Source organism: Physeter macrocephalus, chromosome 9 (assembly GCF_002837175.3).
Source record: "Physeter macrocephalus isolate SW-GA chromosome 9, ASM283717v5, whole genome shotgun sequence".
In the NCBI taxonomy this organism is placed as follows: domain Eukaryota; kingdom Metazoa; phylum Chordata; class Mammalia; order Artiodactyla; family Physeteridae; genus Physeter; species Physeter macrocephalus.
The window spans coordinates 99,757,098-99,779,959 of NC_041222.1; the positions used below are offsets into that span (position 1 = coordinate 99,757,098).

A 22,862-nucleotide genomic window follows, 5' to 3' on the forward strand; every position below is an offset into this window, starting at 1 on the left:
CTTTTTATGGCTGAGTAATATTCCATTGTATATATGTGCCACATCTTCTTTATCCATTCATCTGTTGATGGACACTTAGGTTGCTTCCATGTCCTGGCTATTGTAAATAGAGCTGCAATGAACATTTTGGTACATGACTCTTTTTGAATTATGGTTTTCTCAGGGTATATGCCCAGTAGTGGGATTGCTGGGTCGTGTGGTAGTTCTATTTGTAGTTTTTTAAGGAACCTCCATACTGTTCTCCATAGTGGCTGTATCGATTTACATTCCCACCAGCAGTGCAAGAGTGTTCCCTTTTCTCCACACCCTCTCCAGCATTTATTGTTTCTAGATTTTTTGATGATGGCCATTCTGACTGGTGGCATGCTAATTTCTTACCATTAAAATATCTTTAAAAACTGATCATAAAATAAAATGAAACACACTTACACGTTACAAATAATTACATAAAAACCGAACACTTAAGGTAAGGCTAATTTCTTTTGGTGGGTGGAGGAGACCCACGGGGTTTGCTTGGATCAGACTTAATGAGGCTTTAAAAAATATGCATCTGATGAGGTTTGAACTCATCACGTACCTTCTCCCTTCCTGGTGACTTTCTCATTGTCAACAGAGCCATTTCTCATTGGACCTTCAAACTGTCTTGAAAATGCTCATTGCCCATTGGACATGCCACCAGCATGTTCCAGCGCCCTATGAAGGGGGGGTGGGCAGTTGCCGTGATGACTTTTTGTGTCCAAAGTTTCTGAATACAGGGCCCATGGGTGGACTCCAAAGGGTCATAGGATACTTTGAAATTATAAGCAAATATTTGATCGTGAGTTTATGTGGGAAGAATGTCCATAGTGTTTATCAGATCCTCGAGGGAATCCATGACCCACCCACCCCCAAGATGTTAAGATCCAGTATCATAAATTGGGGGTTCTTTTTTATGATGATATATTTTCTAAAAAGAGAAGGTGTCCATAGGTCACTCCATCTAACATGGGGGTTGAATGTGTATCACTTGGCATTCTCACGTGCACTTGTATTCACATACGTGTGAGGACACACTCACATGCAAATGTGTACATACATCCTCGCCCACACACGTGTGTACACACACGTGTGCCAGTATCTCTAGAGCCACCCCCTCACCCATCCCTGTCCTGCTCTGTAGAATTCCAGCTCAGGGTTCCTGGTGGGTTCATACTGACCTTCTGTACCTCAGGCACGTGTGTGGCAGGACAGAGCAGACTCAGCTCCCTGGGGTCTCACCCATCCTGTATTTCCAGATTCCAGGGACAGCATGTATGTGGGAAGGAGCATGAAATCCAGAGCCAGACAGATCTGGATTCTTATCCCAGACCCACCACGAGCTCTCCAGGCACATGAATTTGAGCGTGATTCTTAACCTCTTTGAGTTTCCTTGTGGGTGGGGTCAGAATAACTATTCCCCCGCCCCTACAGGATTCCTAGCGTGATGAAATGAGAAAATGAAAGACAGGGCGTCCTAAGCTTGCATCTGCCCCTTTGGAGGGCCCTGCAAGCCCCTCCTCTGACATCCATCAGAAAATCGATGTGGAGCCTAGCATTTAACATGCAAACTCTGCTTTCCTGACACTTGAAGTAGGTCTTCTGCCATCTCTTGGAATCAGGTGATACTTGGAAAGTTTGTGGAATTCAGTATTTGTGGCGGGGGGGGGGGCATTTATCCCTCTGAGTGGATGTGGATGGGAGGCAGGCAATGCCAGCTCTCTATCAGGGGGCCTTAGAGGAGCTCTCTGATTGGCCCTCCATCTTCACAATGCAGTCATTGATAGGTGGCATCAGTTGAGGTGGGACAAGATAAAGAATAACCGAACCGCATGTTTGCAGCAAGTCTTTTTACTGTTGAACTCCTTTTGCACTTCCTTGGAGGAGATTAACGTCAAAACAGGAGGCAACTGATAAAAACCAGCCTGGAAGGATCTGTGTAACTGTCATGGGGTGGGCTTGTCATGCAGCAAAGCTGTGTTATTTGACAGCTAAAAAAAAGCAAAATGAGAAGCAACCCAGTGTCCATTGATGGATGAAGGGGTAAAACAAAATGAGATGCGTACGAGCAATGGAATATTACTCAGCCTTGAAAAGGAAGGAAATTCTGACACAGGCTACAACATGCATGAACCTCAAGGACATTATGCTGAGTGAAAGAAGCCAGTCACAAAAGGACAAACACTGTAGGATTCCGTTTATGAGTACCTAAAATAGTCAGATTTACAGAGACAGAAAGTAAAATGGTGGGTATGAGGGACGGTGGAGAGGGAGGAATGGGGAGTTGTTATTTAACGGGGACAGAATTTTAGTTTTGCAAGACAAAAAGTTCTGGAGACTAGTCACGCAACAAGGTGAACGTACAAAACACCGCTGAACTGTACGCCTGCAAATGGTTAAGATGGAGAATTTGAAGTTATGTGTCTTTTCCCACAATTTTAAAGAAAGTCAGTGAGATGACCAAGAAATATGTCACACGTTTTGAGTTCCAGGGATGTGAGCAGGGTGCGGAGAGTATGATCCGAATATAAGTGTCTGGGTCTCTTTTGGATATTTTGAAATAGTGGCCTGTCCCTCTCTAAGGGGAGGGCGGCTCCTTCATCTGGCCACGGCGGTCTCGGGGCAGTGCTGGAAATAGGCAGGGGACAGGTTCTCGTCCTGTCATTGATGAGTGGCTCTGGACAAGCCTCCTCTCCGCCTGCGCTTTGGTGTCCTCCGCTGAGAAATAAGAGGATGATTCGCCCCTCTTCAGTCAGTGAAAGCCTCGCATGGACTACAGCACGTGCGGAAGCCCTCTGGAGACACTGCAGTTCAGGACGAACACAAGGACTTGGGACTGAGGCTGCTTCTCTGCCTTGATAACACTTCTCGCCCTACCTGTTGATGCTCCAGCACGGCCTGCACTGCTGTGGCCTCCAGGCAACATTCAGGGTGGCCTCGGAGTCTGTCGTTTCCACGCAATACGCTGAGTATCCCTGGGCACCTGGAGAATCTCAGCGACGACGCTAACAGTGAGCTTGTTAGCGGGTTGCAGTAAGCAGAAAGGTCACGTGTTCATTAATTTTATTAAAAGAAAGGCTTCCTGCCGGCAGCCCTGGAAGGGTGGGTTGGGCCCGGGACACTTCCGCTGGCAGAACATCTGTAAGGGAACGGCCTGGCCACCTCCTCCACAGGCTGGGGCTGGAGACACCGCTTGGGAGCTGGGAGCTCTGCCCCAGCTTATTGACCCCCCCAACTCTTTTTCCTGCTCCACAGAGATGGGCTGTGCAGCTGTAGAAGTAAGTAGGGCATGCCCGCGGGTGGAGATGGAGGCCTGCCTAAAGGAGGGCAAGATGGTGGGCTCCTTTCCCCCAGGGGGGGCACTCATGGGAAAGCAGGTCAGGACTACCACGTAGTCAGAATGTGCCAGGATGCTCTGCGCCGTCTTGGACTCTCATCATAGCACACTGAGGGAAGTATTGTGCCCATTTTACAGATAGAAAAGCTGCTTCCGGGAAGAAAATGATAAGAGAATACAGGCATAGGAGGCTTCCTGGGGCCATCTAAGAAAAGGGTGAGGTAAGAATCTGTGAGAAAAGCATCTGATCAGTTCCACTAGGTGCCCCTCCCACAAGAGATCCTGAACCAGGTGTCACACTGATGTGCGTTATTTCCCGGTAGACCCCACTTACTTCCTTCTTAAAAATCAGCCAAAAAAATAAAAATAAAATGCAACTAACAAGGAGCTCTAGATAACTGTTCTAGCGTCAACAAGAGTGGAAGGTAGAAAAATGAGGGCTGGGAGTGGGGGGCAGTTAGGCCCAGTAGCTCTTCCTCGGGGGCTGGTCCTGGTGAGGGACCGAGCAGGGCAGGCGGGTGTGCAGGGCTGCCTGTCTGAGTGGCAGTGGTGAACAGCCCTAGAGCCTCGAGTGACGAAGGATGAGCGGACCTGGGGTTTGACCAGCGAGAGAGGGTGTTTCTTGGAGGCATCTGATGGGGGATTGAGCCATCCAGGGGGGGTCACTTTGACCTCACGCTCTGCACTCCATTTCAAAGGTGGCTCCGTAGAGTCTGAAGGAAGAGCACAGAGTCTCCTGGGGCGACGGCAGCCCGGTCTGGAGGCAGGGCCCACTAGCCTGGGGTCCCCCAGGGATTCATCCTGAGAGGTTGGCTGTGCTTGAGGCCGGAGCGTTTGCTGCGGCTGCTTTCAACTCTTTATCTGCCATGATTTTCCTATGGGCAGCCCACTCTCATGGGTACAGCTTCCTTTTTATAAGATACCAGGAACCTCTGTGGGTGATGTGATTCATCATTTCTATAATCAGGAATGGCCTGTCATCGGTGTGGTCCCTGTCGTGGACGATGGGGGAGGCCACACATGTTCTAGCTCTCCTGACGCTCCCACGCGAGTGGGCAGGTGAGCGCGAGTGATTGAGGATGGGGGTAGCCTCCCATCTGCCCTAATTCGTGAAGGAAAAGTAAGTTACAAACAACGACATAGCCGTTGTCGGTCACAGATTACTTGTGACACCCCCAGTAACTGATTGGGGACCTGGAGTACGGAGATGCTATAGGAGAAGGGTCTGGAGACTGAGGTGCACCCGTCAGCGCCAGCACAGCTTGGGCATGAGGCCAGACTGACCACTGGGCTCTGGGGTCCAGAGGGACCATCTGTAACCCGGTCTTCATCGCCCACCACCCCCATCACCTCAGTCACACCCGCCCCCAAAGAGTGGAAGGGCTTTTTCAGGAGCTGCAGGTGATGCTGAGGCCATCCTTCTGTGGAAGATGATTGGCCCTCTCTCCACGGACACGGCCGCTGCAACGCATGGTCTAGAGTAAACCCACCCTGGGGAACCGGCCGAGAGTCTGTGACAAGGAAAGTGACGGACAGACTCGGCTTCCGGGTCCCCGAGCTCCTCCTCGCTGCTCCTTCCCAGGTCCCCAAGGAGGTGCTTTGGCTTGAGGCAGCAGCAGGGACCCAGGTGGAAACCCGAAGGTTAAGAGGAGCGCCAAGAGATCCCCAAGACTCGTTCACTCATTTCTTATATTGATACATTAAGCGCCGAGATGAGGTAGAGAAACAAGACAGTCCACACTCTCAAGGAGCACGCGGTCCAGCACGTGTAATGCCAGGGGGGAGTGGAAGTGGATAATTACGATGCGATGTCTCAAGCGCCATAAGGGGTGGCAGTGTCGTGGGAGCCTAGAAGGTGGAGTAACTTCAGCCCTAATGAATCAGGAAAGGTTTTATACAGGTGGGGACATTTGACCTGGGTCCTGAGGGGTGGGTAGGAGTTCGTGCCATAGAGAAGAGGGAACATTCTAAGGAGGTCGTGTGCAAGGGAATGGAATGTTCAGGAAATATGTAGGGGTCAACACGACCCAAGAAAATAGTACACAGAGAGGGAAAGGAAAGAGCTAGAAAACGGGGAGGGAGTGAGGCTGAGGTGGGGTGGGACCCAGCAGGAAGAGGGAAGGGCCGGCAGGTTCTCCCAGGGATCAGGGTTTAAGGAGGATCTATAACCAGCAGCCGGCTCTCCCAGCAGCTCTAGGGTGTGTGTGTGTGTGTGTGTCCCTCCGGATGCAAGTGAGGAAGCAGAGGGCCGGGGCTCTGGGAAGGAGGGAAATAGAGACAAGATAGGGTTTTCGTTTTCCCACTTCCTCTGTTTTATCCAGTTTCTTTTGAGCGCTTTTGTCCCCTTTCCCCAGTTTCAGAGCGAGGTTGAGGACAGCCCCGTGCTACGTGAGGCCTCAGCCTGGAGGCTGCTGGCCCAGTGCACAGGGGCGACGTCCACCGCAGAACAGACGTGGCCAGAATGTCCCAGCCTAATGGGAGGTGCAAGAGGGCAGCGTGTGGGTCTGTCTCCTGCGGGTTTTCGTCGCTTTTTATTCTCGGTTTTCCTGCCATCTTGTGGTGGAGCCTGGTACTGCACGCCCCCTCCCCACACCTCCCCGCTGCTCCCGGAAGGATGCTGCCCCGGGCTGGTCGTGGGCAGGGGTCGCTCGGAGCTGGCGTGAGACGGGCAGGGTAGCCGGGCGTTTCGCCCACTGGCACCGGCCTCCCTGCCTCGGGGAAAAGAAGCTTCTGGAGACGGCGGCTGCGGCCTCCAGGGCCTCGGGAAGGCCGTCCTTGTTTGTACCAGGGGGATGGCCATTTGTGAGGGAGACAGATGCGGGCAGGCGGGAGGGCGGCGAGTGGGGAGGAGGCCCGCGGAGAGGACTAGGCGGGAGGAGGTCACTCCGACTCGAAGTCTGACCAGACGGTTAAGCAGTCCCGGGTCCTCGTGCTCTCGCTGGTTCTGGTTCCGGAAAACATTCCTGGCACTAAATGCCGTGTTCATCGCGGTTCATCACAGAAGCAGAAAGCGTTGGAGATATTTTAAGCGGGGCGGGTTTCACAAAGGGAATTTGGTGCTTCCAGAATCATTTGAAAGGCTGGTGGAGTGAAGGTCAGGGAACAGGACCTCTGGATGCCAGGATGCCAAGAAGTGACAGAAGTGGCTAGAAATCATTGCGGTGGCCTGGACTGCACGCAGCACAGGGGTGAATGACTCTCAGGAGGAGCTGTCAGAGCCCGGGTCTGCTCTCTGCCAGCGCTCGCGCCCACCCCACAGCTGCACCTGGCCGATAACAGCTTCTCCTTGCATTTACCCGCCAGCTGTCACGTGCCCTTCTCCCATCGGTGGGATCTGGGAGATGCAGTTTCCCAGCTTGCAGCCAGTGCAGTAGCAGGGCGGGCCGAGGATGTCAGGGGCCAAGACGCAGTATCGGACACAGACTTTTAAATATGGACGATAATAATAGCATCAATACTTCCTTTAGACGGCTGCCGTGAGGCTGAAGTTAACCCAGAGCGTGGCATGTGGTAAACCCTCGATAACTGCTCGTTTACAGAAAACTGCCAAAACTGAAGTCAGAATGGCTCGCCATTCTCCTTTCTAACCCTTGTAAGGAAACTGGCCGCCTGTGAGCTGCGGGGTCCAACCCGCCCGCCTTAGTGAGGACCCTTCCTTTACCCCTCTTGGGCCTGCCTGGCATCAGATCCTCAGTCAGCCTCATTCTGGCTCAGAGGGCTGGGCGGAGATTTAGGAAGAAGGTGAAGGTTCTCAGGGAAAATCAGTGACACGTGCTGTGTATTAAATTGGATTCCCTGTGCTGTGCCGATTTGAGGACGTCGTCTTAAATGGACCAACGACGGTCAGAGCCTGGTCAGTTCCGTCATGAAAACACAAGTTGGGGCTCAGCCGTGCACCCCTCTCCAAAATGGAATCAGTGAGCCCGGGTCGAGTGTCTGCTGCCTTGCGCTCAGACACCCCGAGCAGCCTGTACCAGGAAAGAATTAGGGCACAGCTGAAATCCAAAAGGGAAAGGAAACGGGCTAAGATCCACGGGGAACAATGACTAGTTCTTCATCCGTCTCCTGCCCCAAATAGCTCCGCTCTCCTTCCCCACTGGTGTTTACATGTGTTCCTTGCCTGGCAGCAGATGCCACCAGGCCTTAAACTGGGTCACAGAGGGTGGTGAGGAGCTGACCAGGCCCTCAGGCCACGTCCTCCCCTGCCCTCACTCCCCAGAGGCTCCAGCCTGGAGCGGCAGAGCCCGGACCCCAGGTGGCCCCTGCCCTCCAGGGCATCCTGGCAGGGTCCCTGCTGCCCAGAGCCACAGCCGGCGAGGCGGGTCCTCTGTCCAGCCTCTGAGGGGGCAGAGGGGGCAGCACTGGGTGCTGCTGCAGCCTCCCCGGCCCCTCCTGCCCTGCCATCCCCTCTCACCGCAGCCGGGCGCGAATCCCCTCAGGGACCCCAGTCTCCCCAGGGCAGCCGGGGAGCCGCACGGCCCTGCTGCTTCCCCTGGAAACAGGGTGGCTTCACACAGACCCACGGGGCCCAGACCAGGGCTCCCGACACCCACGGGGGCAGAGGTGGTGTAGAGGGTAGAGCATAACTTACAGTCAGGACCAAACCCAATCAAACCCAACCCGGATTTCAGACCCCAGCGCCCTGGGGCACACGAAGGGAGACGGTTGCCCAGAATAACCCAGCAGGGAAGTGGCCGAGCCCGGGCCCCAAGGACCACTGCGCACCCCCAGCCGCGTGCCTGCCCCTCCCATCCTGACCTCCTGGCCCTCCTCCTTCCCAGGATCCCTGCGCTTCGGGACCTGATGGCGCCTTTCCCTCCACAGGTTCTGTCAGAGCACGGCTTTGGCCTGATCACCACCGACATCCGGGAGGGACAGACTTTCTACTACGCGGAGGATTACCACCAGCAGTACCTGAGCAAGATCCCCAACGGGTACTGCGGCCTCGGGGGCACCGGTGTGTCCTGCCCGCTGGGTATTAAAAAGTAATTTCTCCCCACATGGTCAGCCCTTGAGGTCACAGCAAAAATGCTTCCAGCAAATCAGGCAATTCTTTTGTGGTTCATTCACATCAGGTGCTTTTTGAAGCGCACAAAGGCATTCATAAAAATCTGGTTTATTGAGGTGTAATTTACATGAAGTGCAGTGGCAAGCCGATAACATGTAATTTATCTTCTAATAAGTTATGGTGGGAGGAGAGCTGTGAAATTTTTTGGATCATTTGGTGTCTGAATGAGAATAATGAATAATCAGTGTTCACCCTTCTTGTGCCTGGGTGCCTGCCACGGATGCTCGGGAACCAAGCTGGGAGATTGTCGGAGGGGGTGGGGCATCCTTTACCTGTGCCCTGTCCCACCTCACAAGCCCTCCTGCCCTCCAGTGCCTTAAAATTTGCAAACATTTACAGCCACAATGAATCGTTCACTGAAATACTTTGCTCAACTGATCTATACGTGTGTAACGGGCTTTCTCTCTCTTTTCGGCCCTCCTTGCGGCAGAGAAAAGATGTGAGTTAGCTTGATGAATTTTAACGCTTTGCTCACAGCTATGAGAAATGCTTTGTGCTAATAAAAGTCTACAGTCTAATAATACAAACTGTCTGATATCTCATCTGTCTTTTACTTGTTTGGGTAGGATATTTCTAAGTATTGTAAGATAAATTTTAGAGCTCTCAAAGGGCTTGCGAGGGAAAAAGTCTTAAGAATCATTTTCCCCCAAACGGGAAATCTGATTGAAGTCTTTAGAAAACAGGTACACCTCTAGCTCCTTGCAACTTTAGTAATAATAGCTGTTTTCAACACGCCTATTACAGCTGTCACATCAGGGGCTATTCTGGAGAGCAGATACATGGAATCCCTGCCCTTAAGAGTCTTTATATTCAAGACCAGGGGTGGGGGAAGTACACAATAAACAGGCAAACACATGAATAAGTAAGATAATTGCTGGTCCTGAGAAATGATAGGAAGATGGTGAATAGGGTAAGATGTTAAGTTGTGTCTGGGTGCTGTGGAGTTGTGTTCAGAGCTGTGTTAGCCGCGCTGGTCAGGGGAGGTGGTGAAGCGGTGAGGTCCGTAAGGTGGTGACACGTAAGTTGAGAACTGAATGATCTGAATGATGCAAAGGAGAAACGGACACACGAGTTGGGAGAGGAGAGCGGAGCTCTGGGGGCAGGAAGGAAATAAGACATGGTTCCCCCTGGATATAGCCCATTTCTTTCTTTTCCCTCTTGGAATTCTGCTGTGCCCTAAACACCTCAAGAATACTTAAGTGGAGTAGCTATCCCTAATCACTATCAGCATCTCCACTGTGGTTGCTTGTAGGAAGAGCTTTCCAAATACAAGGACCAGGAAGTATAAATGGCCCAAGACAGGGGGGATCTTGTGGTGTTTGAGAAACAGAAAGGCCAATGGGGCTGGAATAGTGTGATTGAGGAAGGTATTGGGGAGAAGTACCTCAGAGAGGTAGGAAGAGCCAGACCATGCAGAGTCTTCTAAGGACATGTTAATAGGATTAAAAAATTTTATTCTAATGTATCCCTCCCCCACCCCCTTTCCCTTTGGTAACCGTTAAGTTTGTTCTCTAAGTCTGTGAGTCTGTTTCTGTTTTGTAAATAAGTTCATTTGTGTCATATTTTAGATTCCACATATAAGTGAGATCATATGATATTTGTCTTTCTCTTTTTGATTTACTTCACTTAGTATGATCATCTCTAGGTCCATCTATGCTGTTGCAAATGGTATTATTTCATTTTTTTATGGCTGAGTAATATTTGTATATACACACACACACACATACACACACACACACACACACACACACACACACACACACACACCACATCTTCTTTATCCATTCATCAGTTGATGGAGATTTAGGTTGCTTCCATGTCTTGGCTATTGTGAATAGTGCTGCTATGAACATAGGGGTGCATGCATCTTTTCGAATTAGAGATTTCTCCAGACATATGCCCAGGAGTGGGATTGCAGGGTCATATGGTAGCTCTATTTTTAGTTTTTCGAGGAACCTCCGTACTGTTTTCCATAGTGGCTGTGTCAATTTACATTCCCACCAGCAGTGTGGGAGGCTTCCCTTTTCTCCACACCCTCTCCAGCATTTGTTATTTGTAAACTTTTTAATGATGGACATTCTGACGGGTGTGAGGTGATACCTCATTGCAGTTTTGATTTGCATTTCTCTAAGAATTAGTGATGTTGAGCATCCTTTCACGTGCCTGTTGGCCATCTGTATGTCTTCTTTGGAGAAATGTCTATTTAGGTCTTCTGCCCATTTTTTTTTTTTTTTTTTTGCGGTACGCGGGCCTCTCACTGTTGTGGCCCCTCCCGTTGCAGAGCACAGGCTCCGGACGCGCAGGCTCAGCGGCCATGGCTCACGGGCCCAGCCGCTCCGCGGCACGTGGGATCTTCCCGGACAGGGGCACGAGCCCGTGTCCCCTGCATCGGCAGGCGGACTCTCAACCACTGCGCCACCAGGGAAGCCCCTGCCCATTTTTTGATTGGACCGACAAGGACGTAATTTCTAAAATATACAAATAGCTCATGCAACTCAATAACAACAACAACAACAAAACCAATAAGCTGTGTGTTTCTTTCCCACCTCATCTCTAGGACATTTCTACGTCAGTGATTCCCTGATCCTGAATCTCAGCATTGTTACTCATGGTCTCTGAGAGCCAAAAGCAGCATGTACTGGGGCTCTGAACCAGGTAGAAGCAAAGGAAGGTAAAGAACAAGGACCTTTCTAGAGACCAAGTCTGCAGGTCTCAGGGATGAGCTTACAAATGAAGGGGAAGCAAGGAGCTAGAGTGTTTCTCATTGCAGGAGCAAAAGAAATGGAAAATGAAAGAAGCTGTGGAAGATACCTGCTTGTGAGAGAGGGAAAGAATAGGCCTTCTGTTTCAGAGATCCTTGGCCTACCCCTCCCTGTGGAAAGATGCTCCATCCAAACCTTTGGAGAGTCCTCAAGCTGAAGTTGGCGACCTGCCTCTGAGTCCCAGGGGAACCGTCGGCCTTTGAGTGGGTCCCAGGTATGTTTTAAGTGCTCCTATAGGCATATGATTATTTCAGGCACAGCTATTCGTATGAGAATCCCTCCCCGCAACCTGCACCCCACCCTTGACCTTACTCCACAGACTGATAAGGACACTTGGTTGTGAGGCAATGCAGCGTTTAATCACGGGGATAATAGAAACATCACAAAATACAGTAACAAGATGGCCCAGGGTGATAGAAGCAAACTGTCCCCGGAGTCCGGTTCATGCTTGTAGGGCCTTTTTGACAGCTTGGTCTCCTTCTCAATCCATGACAGGTAACTAGACACTTTCGTGTATACTCCAGGCAGTTTCTTCCGGCCACAGCCCACTCCCCAGCTGACAATGCCCAGCTGGTACCATTTGCTTGTGCTGGGTTTTTTCTGGCAAACCAGAGGCCCCCCACTGTCGCCCTAGGAGAGAAGAGTTGTTTGGGAGTGGAAGGGATGGTGGCAAGTTGCTCTTACAGCCTATTGAGGGGTGGGTGCCTGGCACGAGGCACAAAGCTCTTATGGTGTCATTGGAGGACGGGTGGATGTTTCTACTTTTGATTCGGCTCTCCAACAACACGCCTATACTCCCAGCTCTGTGACTGTCAGAAAAGGGGGCGAGCAGTTTGGTCAAAAGCAATGGTGATGAATGACAATTTGGTCAAAAAATAAATATCCATCGTCACTATCACCATCATCATCCAGTGACATGCATTCGTTCTGATATACCAAGGAGTGCTTTTCTAATCCGTTCTGCCTCTAAGCACTTTTTTGTTTTTCAGAATTCTTTCAGTTTCCCCAGAAAGACCTCATTTTGCTCTTTCTGTGCTGTTCACGATAGCAAAAAGTAAAAATTGAAACCCCCAATCCATTATGCTTTATACTAGGTCATTGGTTAAAGACAGCAGGCATACAGGCTGTATATACAGAACGCACAAAGTACAAAAATTGTGTCAAAATGTTAGATTGTGGTTCAAAACATCAAATTTTGAACAATTTACACGTTTTAAAGCATCGTGGAAGAGATTTGCCAAATAAGCACAGGTAGGGCAGACGTCATTGACATGAAAATGAAGGAATACACTACCTTTCCTGCCCCCAGACCTTTTGGACCACTTAAAATTTTCTATTAAAGAATAATGTATCTTCAAAAAAAAAAAGAAGAATGTATCTTCATCAAAAAATCAGAAAACTGGGGTATGGGAAAAGAACATGAAGAATACCCATAATTATATAAGTAAATTTATATATAAGCACACACACACGATTGTGTATAAGAAGAATTTTCAGGTAAGGTACAGTTAACATTGTTTCTCTGGGGAGTGAACAGGAGAACAATTATAAGAGGTAAACTTCCTCGTCACTGTACACCCCTCTATACCCCTGGAATTTTCTTTACTGTGTACTGAAATAAATAAGTGAAATAAACCACATTTCTAATTTCAACCATGCAGAGGCGACTCTTTAGCCAAATGTAACTTTCCACATCCTCATGTATGCAAATACGTACACGTCATTATTATTTTGCAGAAATAGGATCAGGCGGTACATATTGTCTCACAGCTTACAAAGATCTATTTTTGAAAATATTAAGTAACACATAGAAGAGTCAGAAAGAAGCACCATTTAATGATATGCCAAAAATCCAAATACGAAACAAACAACAATGCCCCACAAATAGGATACGGGCTTATTTGGTTTTTTTAAACCAGATTGTTATCGTGAACAAATTGCTGTGCCCATCAGCTTCCTTTGAACCAAACTGTTCTTCATCCAGTTCTTTGTAGTCATTGGAAATTCCCATGACCTTTCTTTAAAATGAAGAATTACACTCACTTCTCTAGGGATGAGGGGATCTATGTGAAAGATGTACAGTTAAGAATTTAAATTTCTGGAGCCAAACAGACCTTGGTTCAGATCCCAGGGTGAATACTTAGTTGAGCGAATGTGACATTTTTCTTCAGCGTTTTGAGGCTCATTTTTATGCTGGTGATGATGGTACCTCTCCTGCAGGACCACGGTGTGAAGGTAAGCAAATGACATCTATAAAGCACTATGCCTGGCCCTAATACATAGCCAGCCTGTACTCACTGGCAGCTCCCACCATTTTTGTGCTTGATGAACCAGGCACATCTGGGCGGGGCCGTGCTGGGCTGCTGGATTTGGAGCCCTGTTTCTATTGGAACCCAAAAGATGGCTCTCACCCCTGAAGTCAGCGTGCCTTGGTTGGAACTCGGGGTCTGTAATTTACCTTGCTGGTGTGTCTTCTGCAAGGCTGTCAGCTTTCCTGGTCCTCCTTTTCCCATCTAAAATAGGCCTGCTTCCTAGAGCTAGTTTGATGTATTTGTGGAAGCAGTTTGTATGCTATTGAGCAATGAACAGATGTAAGAGATGATGATGGAGAAAACAATATTTGTAGTGTTTACCATGACCCTTCTCTGCACTATGCTCCTCCAAATGCTTTTGCGCATTGACTCATTTTATCTTCACTGCAGTCCTAAGAGGACTCTTAGTAATCCCATTTTACAGATGGGGAAATCTGAAAAGGCACAGGCACAGAGGAGACTCCAGGCAGTGAGTCGAGGAGCTGGGAGGGAAGCTAAGGGAGCCTGCAGCCCTAACCGCTGGCCTGCACAGCCTGCCTTTGGTTACAGAGCATCCCTCCCAAATTCATGTCCACCTGGAACCTCAGAATTTGACCTTACTTGGAAATACGATCTGTGCAGATGTAATTAGTTCCATTAAGATGAAGTCCTACGGGATTAGCACGGGCCCTACTCCAATAACTGGTATTCCTATAAGAAGAGAGAGCAGAGGAGACACACGCATACAGAGGGGAAGGCCTGTGAAGGTGGAGGCACAGATCGGAGGGCTGACCTACAGGCTAAGGAACGCCGAGGGTTGCCTGCAACCACCAGAAGCCGGAAAAGGCAAGGAAGGATCCTCCCCTAGACCCTCCAGAAGGAGCATAGCCCTGCCGATGCCTTGATTTTAGACTTCTGGCCTCCGGGAGAGAACACGTTTCCGTTGTTTTAATCCACCTCCTATCCAGAGGAGAAAGAGGGCAGCCAGGTAGCCTGGCACTGTTGGCCAGCTTTCTGGGGCAGCCCCTCTCCAGGCCATGGAGAAGCTATGTTACCTGGCAGGTGTCCTTCCCACCTTGAAGGTCCCCGGCGCACAGCATGCTCTCGGTGAGCAGAGGAATCGTGCGGAAGCATGTTTCCCACTCGATCAGCTGGATGTTGACTTTCCGGAGCGCTGTTTCCGTGCTTCGCTTAGGAACTGACCCAAAGAAGAAGCAGACGGGGAGAGATTCCTGAGCTTAGCGTGGTCCCTTTGGAGGACCCACCCACATCATGTCTTTTCACTTCAACTACAAGGGAGCTGCTCTGTGGCCCCGGCAATGACCCAGATTGGGACTGGGTGAGGAGGGGGTAGGAGGGGTGTCCAGGAGACTCTTGAGCCCACCCTCTCTGAATCAAGAGCTCCTAGGTCTGGGTCTCTGCTGGATTTCAGCCTCAGTGAACCATTTTCTCACCCTGCCGAGGGTGCCAGGTTCCAGCTAGGGTCCTAAAAAGGAGTTTCATTCAAATCCATGAGGATGTAAAGAGAACCCGCGATGACAAGTTCTGTCCTGGGACCCACGGCACAAAAAGATGGGCTTGAAGCTCGTGTCGGGGTCCTTGAGGAGTTCACTGACTGTGGACTCTAGCTGAGCCCAACTCCTAGAGTGTCCACTTCTGAAGATGAGGATGTGTTACTCTTTGTATGTAGCTGAGTCCCCGGAGCCTACAACACTGCCTGAATCATAGAGGAGTTTCAAAGAAACTGAGGTAAATGAAGCATGAGGAACTCTAAGTGAAGAAGGTGGCCTTGTTTTTGAAGCTATTGAAAAGCTTCTAAGGGCAAGTTCCCAAGGAGGAATCTAACAGAGCTCTGAGTTTTGGGACCACGTGGGAATCCATGTAGAGCCATCTGGGTGCCTCCTTGGAAGAGCAGCACTGAGTGGTATATGACCTTTCCTGCTCTGTTGATGATGGGGAAAGTCACATTCACCAAGAAGGGAGACAAAAGGACACCATTTTGTGGGTTGGCTGGGCAAACTGGCAGGAGTAGGTTACAGGTTACCTCTAGAAGGACAAATTTACATTCGGTTTATCCCCTCCTCCTTGGCCTGGATCTGTGGTTGTCAGAGATTTTAGCCACAGAGCCCTTTATCACAGGGGGCAGAACTGGCCCCATCAATTGGAACGGAGCTGCTCCGGCTGACATTGGCGTGGACTTCCCGGAGCCCAGCCCCTTTTCCCATTGGTATGTCCCTCCGCATTCCTGCAAGTCACCCTGAAGACTCTGAACACTTCTGCCTGGGTTTTCCCTGAGGCCCTGTTTAGGTTCCTGTTTCACAATATGGACCTAAAACTTGCTACATGCGCCCAGGGAGGATGGCTCCCATGTGGGCTGAGCGGAACGGTCATTGTGGGACTTTAACTGAGAACCGGAAGCGCCCAGGTCCACGAGGCAGACCTCCTTAGGCCAGCAGAGCCTCCAGACTTTGCTTCTCATTGCAAACCTCAGCCAAGGGGCCAACCCCCTCCCCGTTGGGCTATAGTAACTTACTTGTAGTGCCCCATCCAGTCACCCAGCAGTTTCTCCATCTCTCTATGCCAGTGACCTCTGAAAGGCAGATGGGTACCATCCTGACACCCAAGTTCAGTGGGGATTTGAGCAACAGCAAAGCAATGTCATTAATGTAGAACCAGCTGTCAAAATAATAGTGAGTAATTAGCTTGTCCACTTTTATCTTTGTCAGGTTCTCGGTGTCAAGATTTCCTTTACCATGTACGACCTCCAAGGTAGATCTTATTCCAAAACAAAAGAAAGAGAAAATAGGTAAGTGGTGGGAGGGTGAAAGGTGAGCCTTAGGAGAAAATAACCGCACTCGTGTGAGACCGTGATCCTGAGAGCATCTGTGGCTCTGCACTTGACACGGAGCCAGGGAGGAGGAGCCTGACCAGAGTGCCCAGCCTGCCCTCTGGCCAACCAGCTCTTGCCCTGATGGCTTTTTGCTTGGGCAAATTCACTTGTAAATTTCATCAACAAATGTCTGGGAAGCCATACGATGACATAAGTAATTGAGGGACTTGACCTTGATTTGCAAGAAAAGCTGACTGGCTGTATCACAGACACCTTGGACGTTTTGCAAAAATATTTTGTAGACTGGGACTCAGACAGCACCTTCTGCCATGCAGCCAGGCCTGGCACCCTGCCCTCAGGGCCTAATCCTTCTATGATTTCCCCAACTCCGTGATCTCTGTCAGCCCACTTTCTCCCTGAGTGAGAGCCAATGCTTAGGGAAGGACTCTCCAGGAGTTTGGACCAGGACTACATGCACTTAGCAAAATGCTGAGAAGCCCAAGGAACATTTGCCCTGCAATGTAGGTCCCACACAGCAAGCTGTGCAACACCCTAGGAGGAGAACGGTTCCTTTCCACCTGCAAAGTGTGATATTTAACACAGGTGTCTACCTCCTGGTATTTTGTTTTATGGCTGATGAACGTGAATAATAGGCATGTCGGGGCAAATATCCTACCACACTGGTTTGAAAAAAAAAAATCTATCTGCAACACTTACTTATTTTTGTTTTTGAAGCAATGGGCTGCAGTTAGAATCCACCACTCACTGAGGATCGATCCTCCACAGAGATGATTCCCGCTGTCAAGGATACGCATCTGCCATGGGAAATCTACAGTGTCTGCAGGTACCCCGCCTATGATATCCAAAGCTTCTGACTTCTCAGGACTGTTTATTCTTTGGCCACATTTCACTAAGAGCAGAAAGAAGGAAGAGGGAGGAGAGACCCAGAGCCCAACAGTCAGGGTTGGTTGGCTTGGAAGACACTTAAGTACGATGCCCCTTTCTCACCCCCTAGCACACAGACAGCAGTGGCTCAGCCAGTTTACTACCAGGTGGGAGATCCATCAAACAAAAACAATACCCTACACGCCTACCAAGGGCACCGCAATTTTGAGATTGTGCTTTTGGGTGCCTTCACCATAGTTGTGCTTCTTGGAAGGGTCTCCGTCTGAGGGCCTGTGAGGAGGGGCATACAGCCACAAGCCCTGGGGCCAGATCTTGCTCTTACACCCTAGTAGGGAAGCCCAAGGGAAACTGACCAGCCCCTCCTTTCCCAACTGATTCCTTTCCTGCATTTTCTGTTGTGATTTATGGCACCACCGTGTTTCACCCAATTTTAATTCTAAAGATTATCCCAATTGCACCTGGAGAGAAATTAAAACTTCGGCATTTCCTATGTGATAGGATTGTTTTGACAGCTTCTAATGGGTTTCCAACATCATTTGAGTAATGGGAAACAATAAACGTCATAAAATCTAAAATGTTGAATGCTTACTATTTGCCAGGCACCATTCTGTTTTGTCTAAATTAATTAATTTAATTCTCGTACAAACCTCACAAGGTAGTTGAAATTATCATCATCTCATTTTAAAGGGTAGACAACAAAGGCAAGTTTAAGGTTAGGACAACTGGCCAAGACCAACAGCTAATAAATGACTAAGCTAAGATCTGAACCTAGGCAGTGTGGCTCTGGAGTCTGTTCCCACAACCACTGGGCAAACTACCTAAGTGTTAACCATACTTATACCTGGGGAGAAAAGTCAATGACATTCATGATATTTCACAGAAGAGTCTAATTGGAGAGGTATATCTATTCGAACCGTCTCTACAGCACACATGGTACCATCACCGCACACCATATAGCCAACAACCTCATCCCCACACAGCCTCGCCACCATGCACGTCCCCGCCACACGTCACCGTCAATCACGCCACTCATCCCTACACGTTTTACCGCCACCACTGCACATGGGCACCAGCACCAGTCACCACCGCCGCTGCCTCTCATCTCTGCCTTTGGGTTTCTCTCCTGCGACTCCCCTGGCCCTTCAGCTCCCCGGAAGTGCTCTGCTCCTTCCTACCTCGGGGCTCCTCCCCATGCTCCTGCCAGAAAGACAGGCTCCTCCCTCATCTGTCTTGCTCCTCTTTGCCTATTTAGTTCCTGTGTATCCCTCAGATCTTAGCTCCTTCCTTGCCTTTTAAGATTACACCAGCTACCCTCAGTATAACTTTCTTACTCAACACCCCACCTTCCCCCCAGGACACTAACAGCAGTGATGAAGCATTTGTGAAACTGTTAAAGTCTAGTTCCCCCATTCAATTGTCATCTCTATGAGGCATTCCCATTGCTCCTGTCAAGGAAGACCCCGCATTGTAAGGAACCTGCAGCCCAATCTCAGATGAGAAGGTTGAATTTTCAGAGCCAACAAGGGAATCTTGGACTTCATATACAATAAAACAATGTTGGATCTCTGGAAAATTTTTTAAATACTTAATAAAAATAATAAGCTGTGAAAATTTAAACAGAGTTACCAATGATTAGTAGTCAAATTGGATTAATTATTTAAAAGCCCCATATATTAATCTTTTGCTACATAATGATAGCCACTTACTGAGCACCTACCATGAGTCAATCTCCGTATTGTGTGTGTGAGAGACACTTAATAACGCCAGCAAACCTCTGACCTATGGTTTATTATCCCCATTTCGCAGATGAAGAAACAGTCTTGGAGAGATCATGTGATTGCTGAAGGCCATTCAGCTTACAAGAGACAGATGGGGATTTTTCGGCCAGGTGTGTCTGGTTCTAAAGCCCAGTTGTTTATTCATCTTGCTCGTAGCTTGCACGGTATGTCTATATTTTGACAAATCATCCAGTCAATTCTTTGAGAATCTTATTTGGCTAAAATGATGGGATGCGGTTTGGATGATTTCTCTCTAAGGCGAACATCAAACTGGCTGAGATATTACATCTAAAGCATTGATCATTGACCGTATCCTGGAAGGGAGGCTTTCTGAGTGAGATGGGAAGAAGGTTTCACCTGGAGAGCTATCTGATTGGTGGCAGTGGCAGTCTGCCATCCTCTGTGTAGAACAAGATGTTCAACACAAAAGAGAAAGCAAGATCTGTTGGCGTTTTCTGCTGACGGTTTGGAGGTGTTGGCGCGGCAGTAGGGACACCAAGCCAAGCTGGTACTGACAGACGCCTTTAAAACTTAAATGGGTAGAAAGCCGTCTTACACTTGGGGCAAAAGGTGCATAGTAATGCGTGACACAAAGCTGAGCAAGAGCTAATATTTAATAGATTACAGAATAGAGATCGAAAACTATCTGATCACATCTGAATCCTGGGCATGAACCGTCAATACTGAACTCAACAAGGACTAGAAATAAAGTCCTGCAACTCCAGTCGAAAAAAATAATAGATCCCAAACTCGAGGTTTTGAGAGGAGCTTTGACTTGGAAGTTTTTCATATGAAAATATCAACCCCAAGATGCTGATGAGATGACCTGACCGATAAGCACTCCACTTCCTAGAATGTAGCATTTGATGGTCGTTGGTCTGGGGGCTCGAGGTGTAAGAATAGCATTCACAAATGGAGCGTGTTCAGAGGTGAGTAACTAGCATATTGGGAAGCCTTATTATAGGGAACCTAAAAGGACGGGCCTTCAGACTTCTGCAGGGTTTTCTTAAAGACGTGGTTTCAGACTTGCTCAGATCCAGTGTCAGTGGGTGAAAACCATATGTTGGCATGAAAATATCTTACAGTATAAAAATTCTGCCATATTGTTACAGTCCACTTTGTTGGACATTACACAGGATTGAGGGTGACCTGGACAATCCGGGGCCTGTGGTTAATTTAGGGGAGTCCCTGGGAGCCTATGTATATTTGTATATTTTTCAATATAAAAGTACACTTCATAGAATTCTCTATAGTGGAATAGGCTACCTCTAGGTTCTTCAATTTTCTCACCTTAAAATGAGAGGACTCAATAAAATCATCTCTAAGGTTTTTCCCGGTTCTAAAATACTCTACTTTTACAGTTTAAAATTACGAGGGGGAAACATTTTTACTTAAATTACATTAATATAAAACATAACTATTTTTACTAAAATTCTTATATATAAACATTGAAGCAAACTTTAGCTTCCTTATTCTGAATTTTTCCTTAAGAGGTATGTGATTTTCAGTACAACAGTTTAAATGCTGTATTGATATTGATGTCAGGCTGCCCGTGGTCATGCAGATTGAAACGTGAATGTATTTACATGAAAAGTCTTATGCAAGTCCAAAAGTTCTTCTATATTTTTACATGCTCAATGGCTCAACTTTGTTGAAAATTAGAATTGGGGCTGGCCTGGAAGAATAAGAGACCCAAGGTTGTGAATCTTAGGAGAGTTCCTGGGAGCCTAAGGGGTTTATATAGTCCATAGATAAAAAACCAAATGAAGTCTTGGGTCCGCCAGCACTACAGAGCAAACTCCTGGTGAGGGAGTTCAGAGATCTTCCCTTGCAAATCCCACTGGAATGAAATCACTGCAGACTGTAGATTTTTGCCAAGTGACTGGTTGATCCAGACCCAGAGATGTGACCAAACAAATTAAGATAGGGAGGTGTCATCTCAGCTTTTTAGTTGAGTGTTTTCTCTTTGCCTGCACCATCAGGGTGTCTCAGAAATTCTTTTTGCCCCAAAAGACCCTTTCAATATATTGGTCACCATGAGAGAAAGAGAAGCATGACTGGAGAAACAACTCAAGTCTGCAGAAGGATTGGTTTTAGCCTGGAAATTTCCTAGCTGGCAGGGCACCCGGTGAAGAGGGAAGGAGAGAGATTTGGAGTCAGAAGTTCTGAGTTGGCCCCATTGGCTAGCTGTGTGACTCGGAGCCACTGATTTAACCTCTCTGAGCCTCAATATCCTCATCTTTAATACAAAGATAAGTATTAACACAGTCTAATGCCTATTTCTTCATGTCACATTGATTTAGAGGGGTGACATTTGGTTTCATTCTAGTTGGGACCAAGGAGAAAGAAGTCTGAGTTTTGCCCAGGACTTTTGGTTCAGTCTGGGGTCATCTCTGGGCAACATTTCCGTGGGAGGATGTACCTGCTGGTCGTCTTCCTGCATCAGTGGCCATTCCTTCTCATACTTTTCTGCCAAATCCACCTCCTCTTCCAAAACTCACGGCTTAATCCTCAGACCACTTCTTCCTCTACGCACTTTGGCTAGAGTATCTCATCCTAGCCAGACTTCAGGTATCATCTTTATACAGATGCGCTCACGTTTACCCTCTCAGGCCTCTCCACTGAGCTCCCAACCCATTAACCAACTGCCCTACTCGGTATCTCACAAGAACGTCTAAGAGGTGCCTCAAACTTGACGTGGCCCAAACTGAACTATGGAACCCGACCCCACTCCACATCTTTCTTGTAAGCCTTCCACCGTCCTATGGATGGTACCACACCCGTCTGTTTGCTCAGGCAAGAGTTATCCTTGACGTCTCCTCTTTCCCTCACTCCCCACGAGCAGTGTATCGGTCAGGTCCATCAACTTTACCAAACAATGTCCTTCACCAGGCATCCTCTCCATCCCCCCTGCTATAAACCCATCCAGGCCGTCATCCTGTCCTGCCCACTAACTTGTCCCCCTCCTTCCACTCTTGCATCCCCACTCCTACACAGTCTTATTCTCTGAAGCAGCCAGAATGTTTTCTCAAGCACCTCTCATTTCTCACTCTCTGATGGCTTCCCACTGTAACCAGAATAAAATCCACAGTCTTCACTGTGCCTTTACGAGCCCGTCTTTCTCCAGTGGCCCCTTCCCATTCACCCTGCCCCAACTTTACTGGCCTCTCTGCCTCTAAAACATACCCCGCCCACTCAGTCTCAGGGCCTTTGCACTTGCTGTCACTTCTGCTTGGAAATACGTCTCCTTCTCATCAGATGGGTCTCAACCCAAGTCTTGTCATCTCAGGAAGGCTTTCCATGACCACCTCTTAGAACAGGGTCAACTCCCACCTGCAGACCTCCCATCGCATTAGCCTGTTTCATCTGCTTCATACCATTTAACAGGAACTGGAATTAACTTCTTTATCTATTCATTTCTATGTTTAATACTTCCCTCGCCTCGCTAGATAGCAAAACTGATTAAGGGTAGGAATTGAATATGTCATTCTCTGATATAAAACATCTCTCTCCTAAAACAGCTCCCAGCACGTGATAGAGGTTTGATATCTGTCAACCAGCAAATTGACAGCATAGCACGAGGCTCCATAAATTCTCCGGCCTCAGGGAGATGAATCCATAGTAGGTATTAAGACGCTGCCTTCATTACGGTTATATTATTTATGTTTTGCATTAGACCAGTTAGCCTCCACATGATCCTTCAGGATGTTTTCAAAGAGAAAGCAGCAGAGACCTTCCTTTTTCTGATCACACAGGGCCTTAAAGCTGCAGGACGTGGCTAGTTAGCATCTCCAGATGGACAGCTAGGTACCCCTCTCAGACGGTTTACTTACATTGGCCCTTCACTCTGGAAAACTCTGGTACCTAACATAGAT

The 22,862-nt window shown here is 48.5% G+C and overlaps 2 protein-coding genes across 6 annotated transcripts in view; both read left to right on the forward strand.

The window, feature by feature from the left end:
* MSRA (methionine sulfoxide reductase A) overlaps nucleotides 1-11,268 on the forward strand; it is a 388,589-nt gene extending 377,321 nt beyond the window's left edge. For 2 of the 5 annotated variants that reach the window (XM_055087349.1, XM_024130856.3), the window contains one exon: nucleotides 8,177-8,931. In XM_055087349.1, the coding sequence (XP_054943324.1) occupies nucleotides 8,177-8,341 (165 nt within the window). In that variant the 3' untranslated portion in view covers nucleotides 8,342-8,931. Of the gene's footprint in view, nucleotides 1-8,176; nucleotides 8,932-10,977; nucleotides 11,092-11,190 lie in introns of those variants that run through there. The other 3 variants (XR_008618287.1, XR_008618288.1, XR_008618289.1) reach the window with 3 other exon arrangements.
* Nucleotides 11,269-14,826: 3,558 nt separating this feature from the next.
* The window catches only part of PRSS55 (serine protease 55), a 54,108-nt gene continuing 46,072 nt past the window's right edge, over nucleotides 14,827-22,862 (forward strand). Inside the window, 4 exon segments of the mRNA XM_028494242.2 lie at nucleotides 14,827-15,222; nucleotides 16,200-16,279; nucleotides 17,039-17,147; nucleotides 19,016-19,097. Of these exon segments, the coding sequence (XP_028350043.1) occupies nucleotides 17,124-17,147; nucleotides 19,016-19,097 (106 nt within the window). The 5' untranslated portion in view covers nucleotides 14,827-15,222; nucleotides 16,200-16,279; nucleotides 17,039-17,123.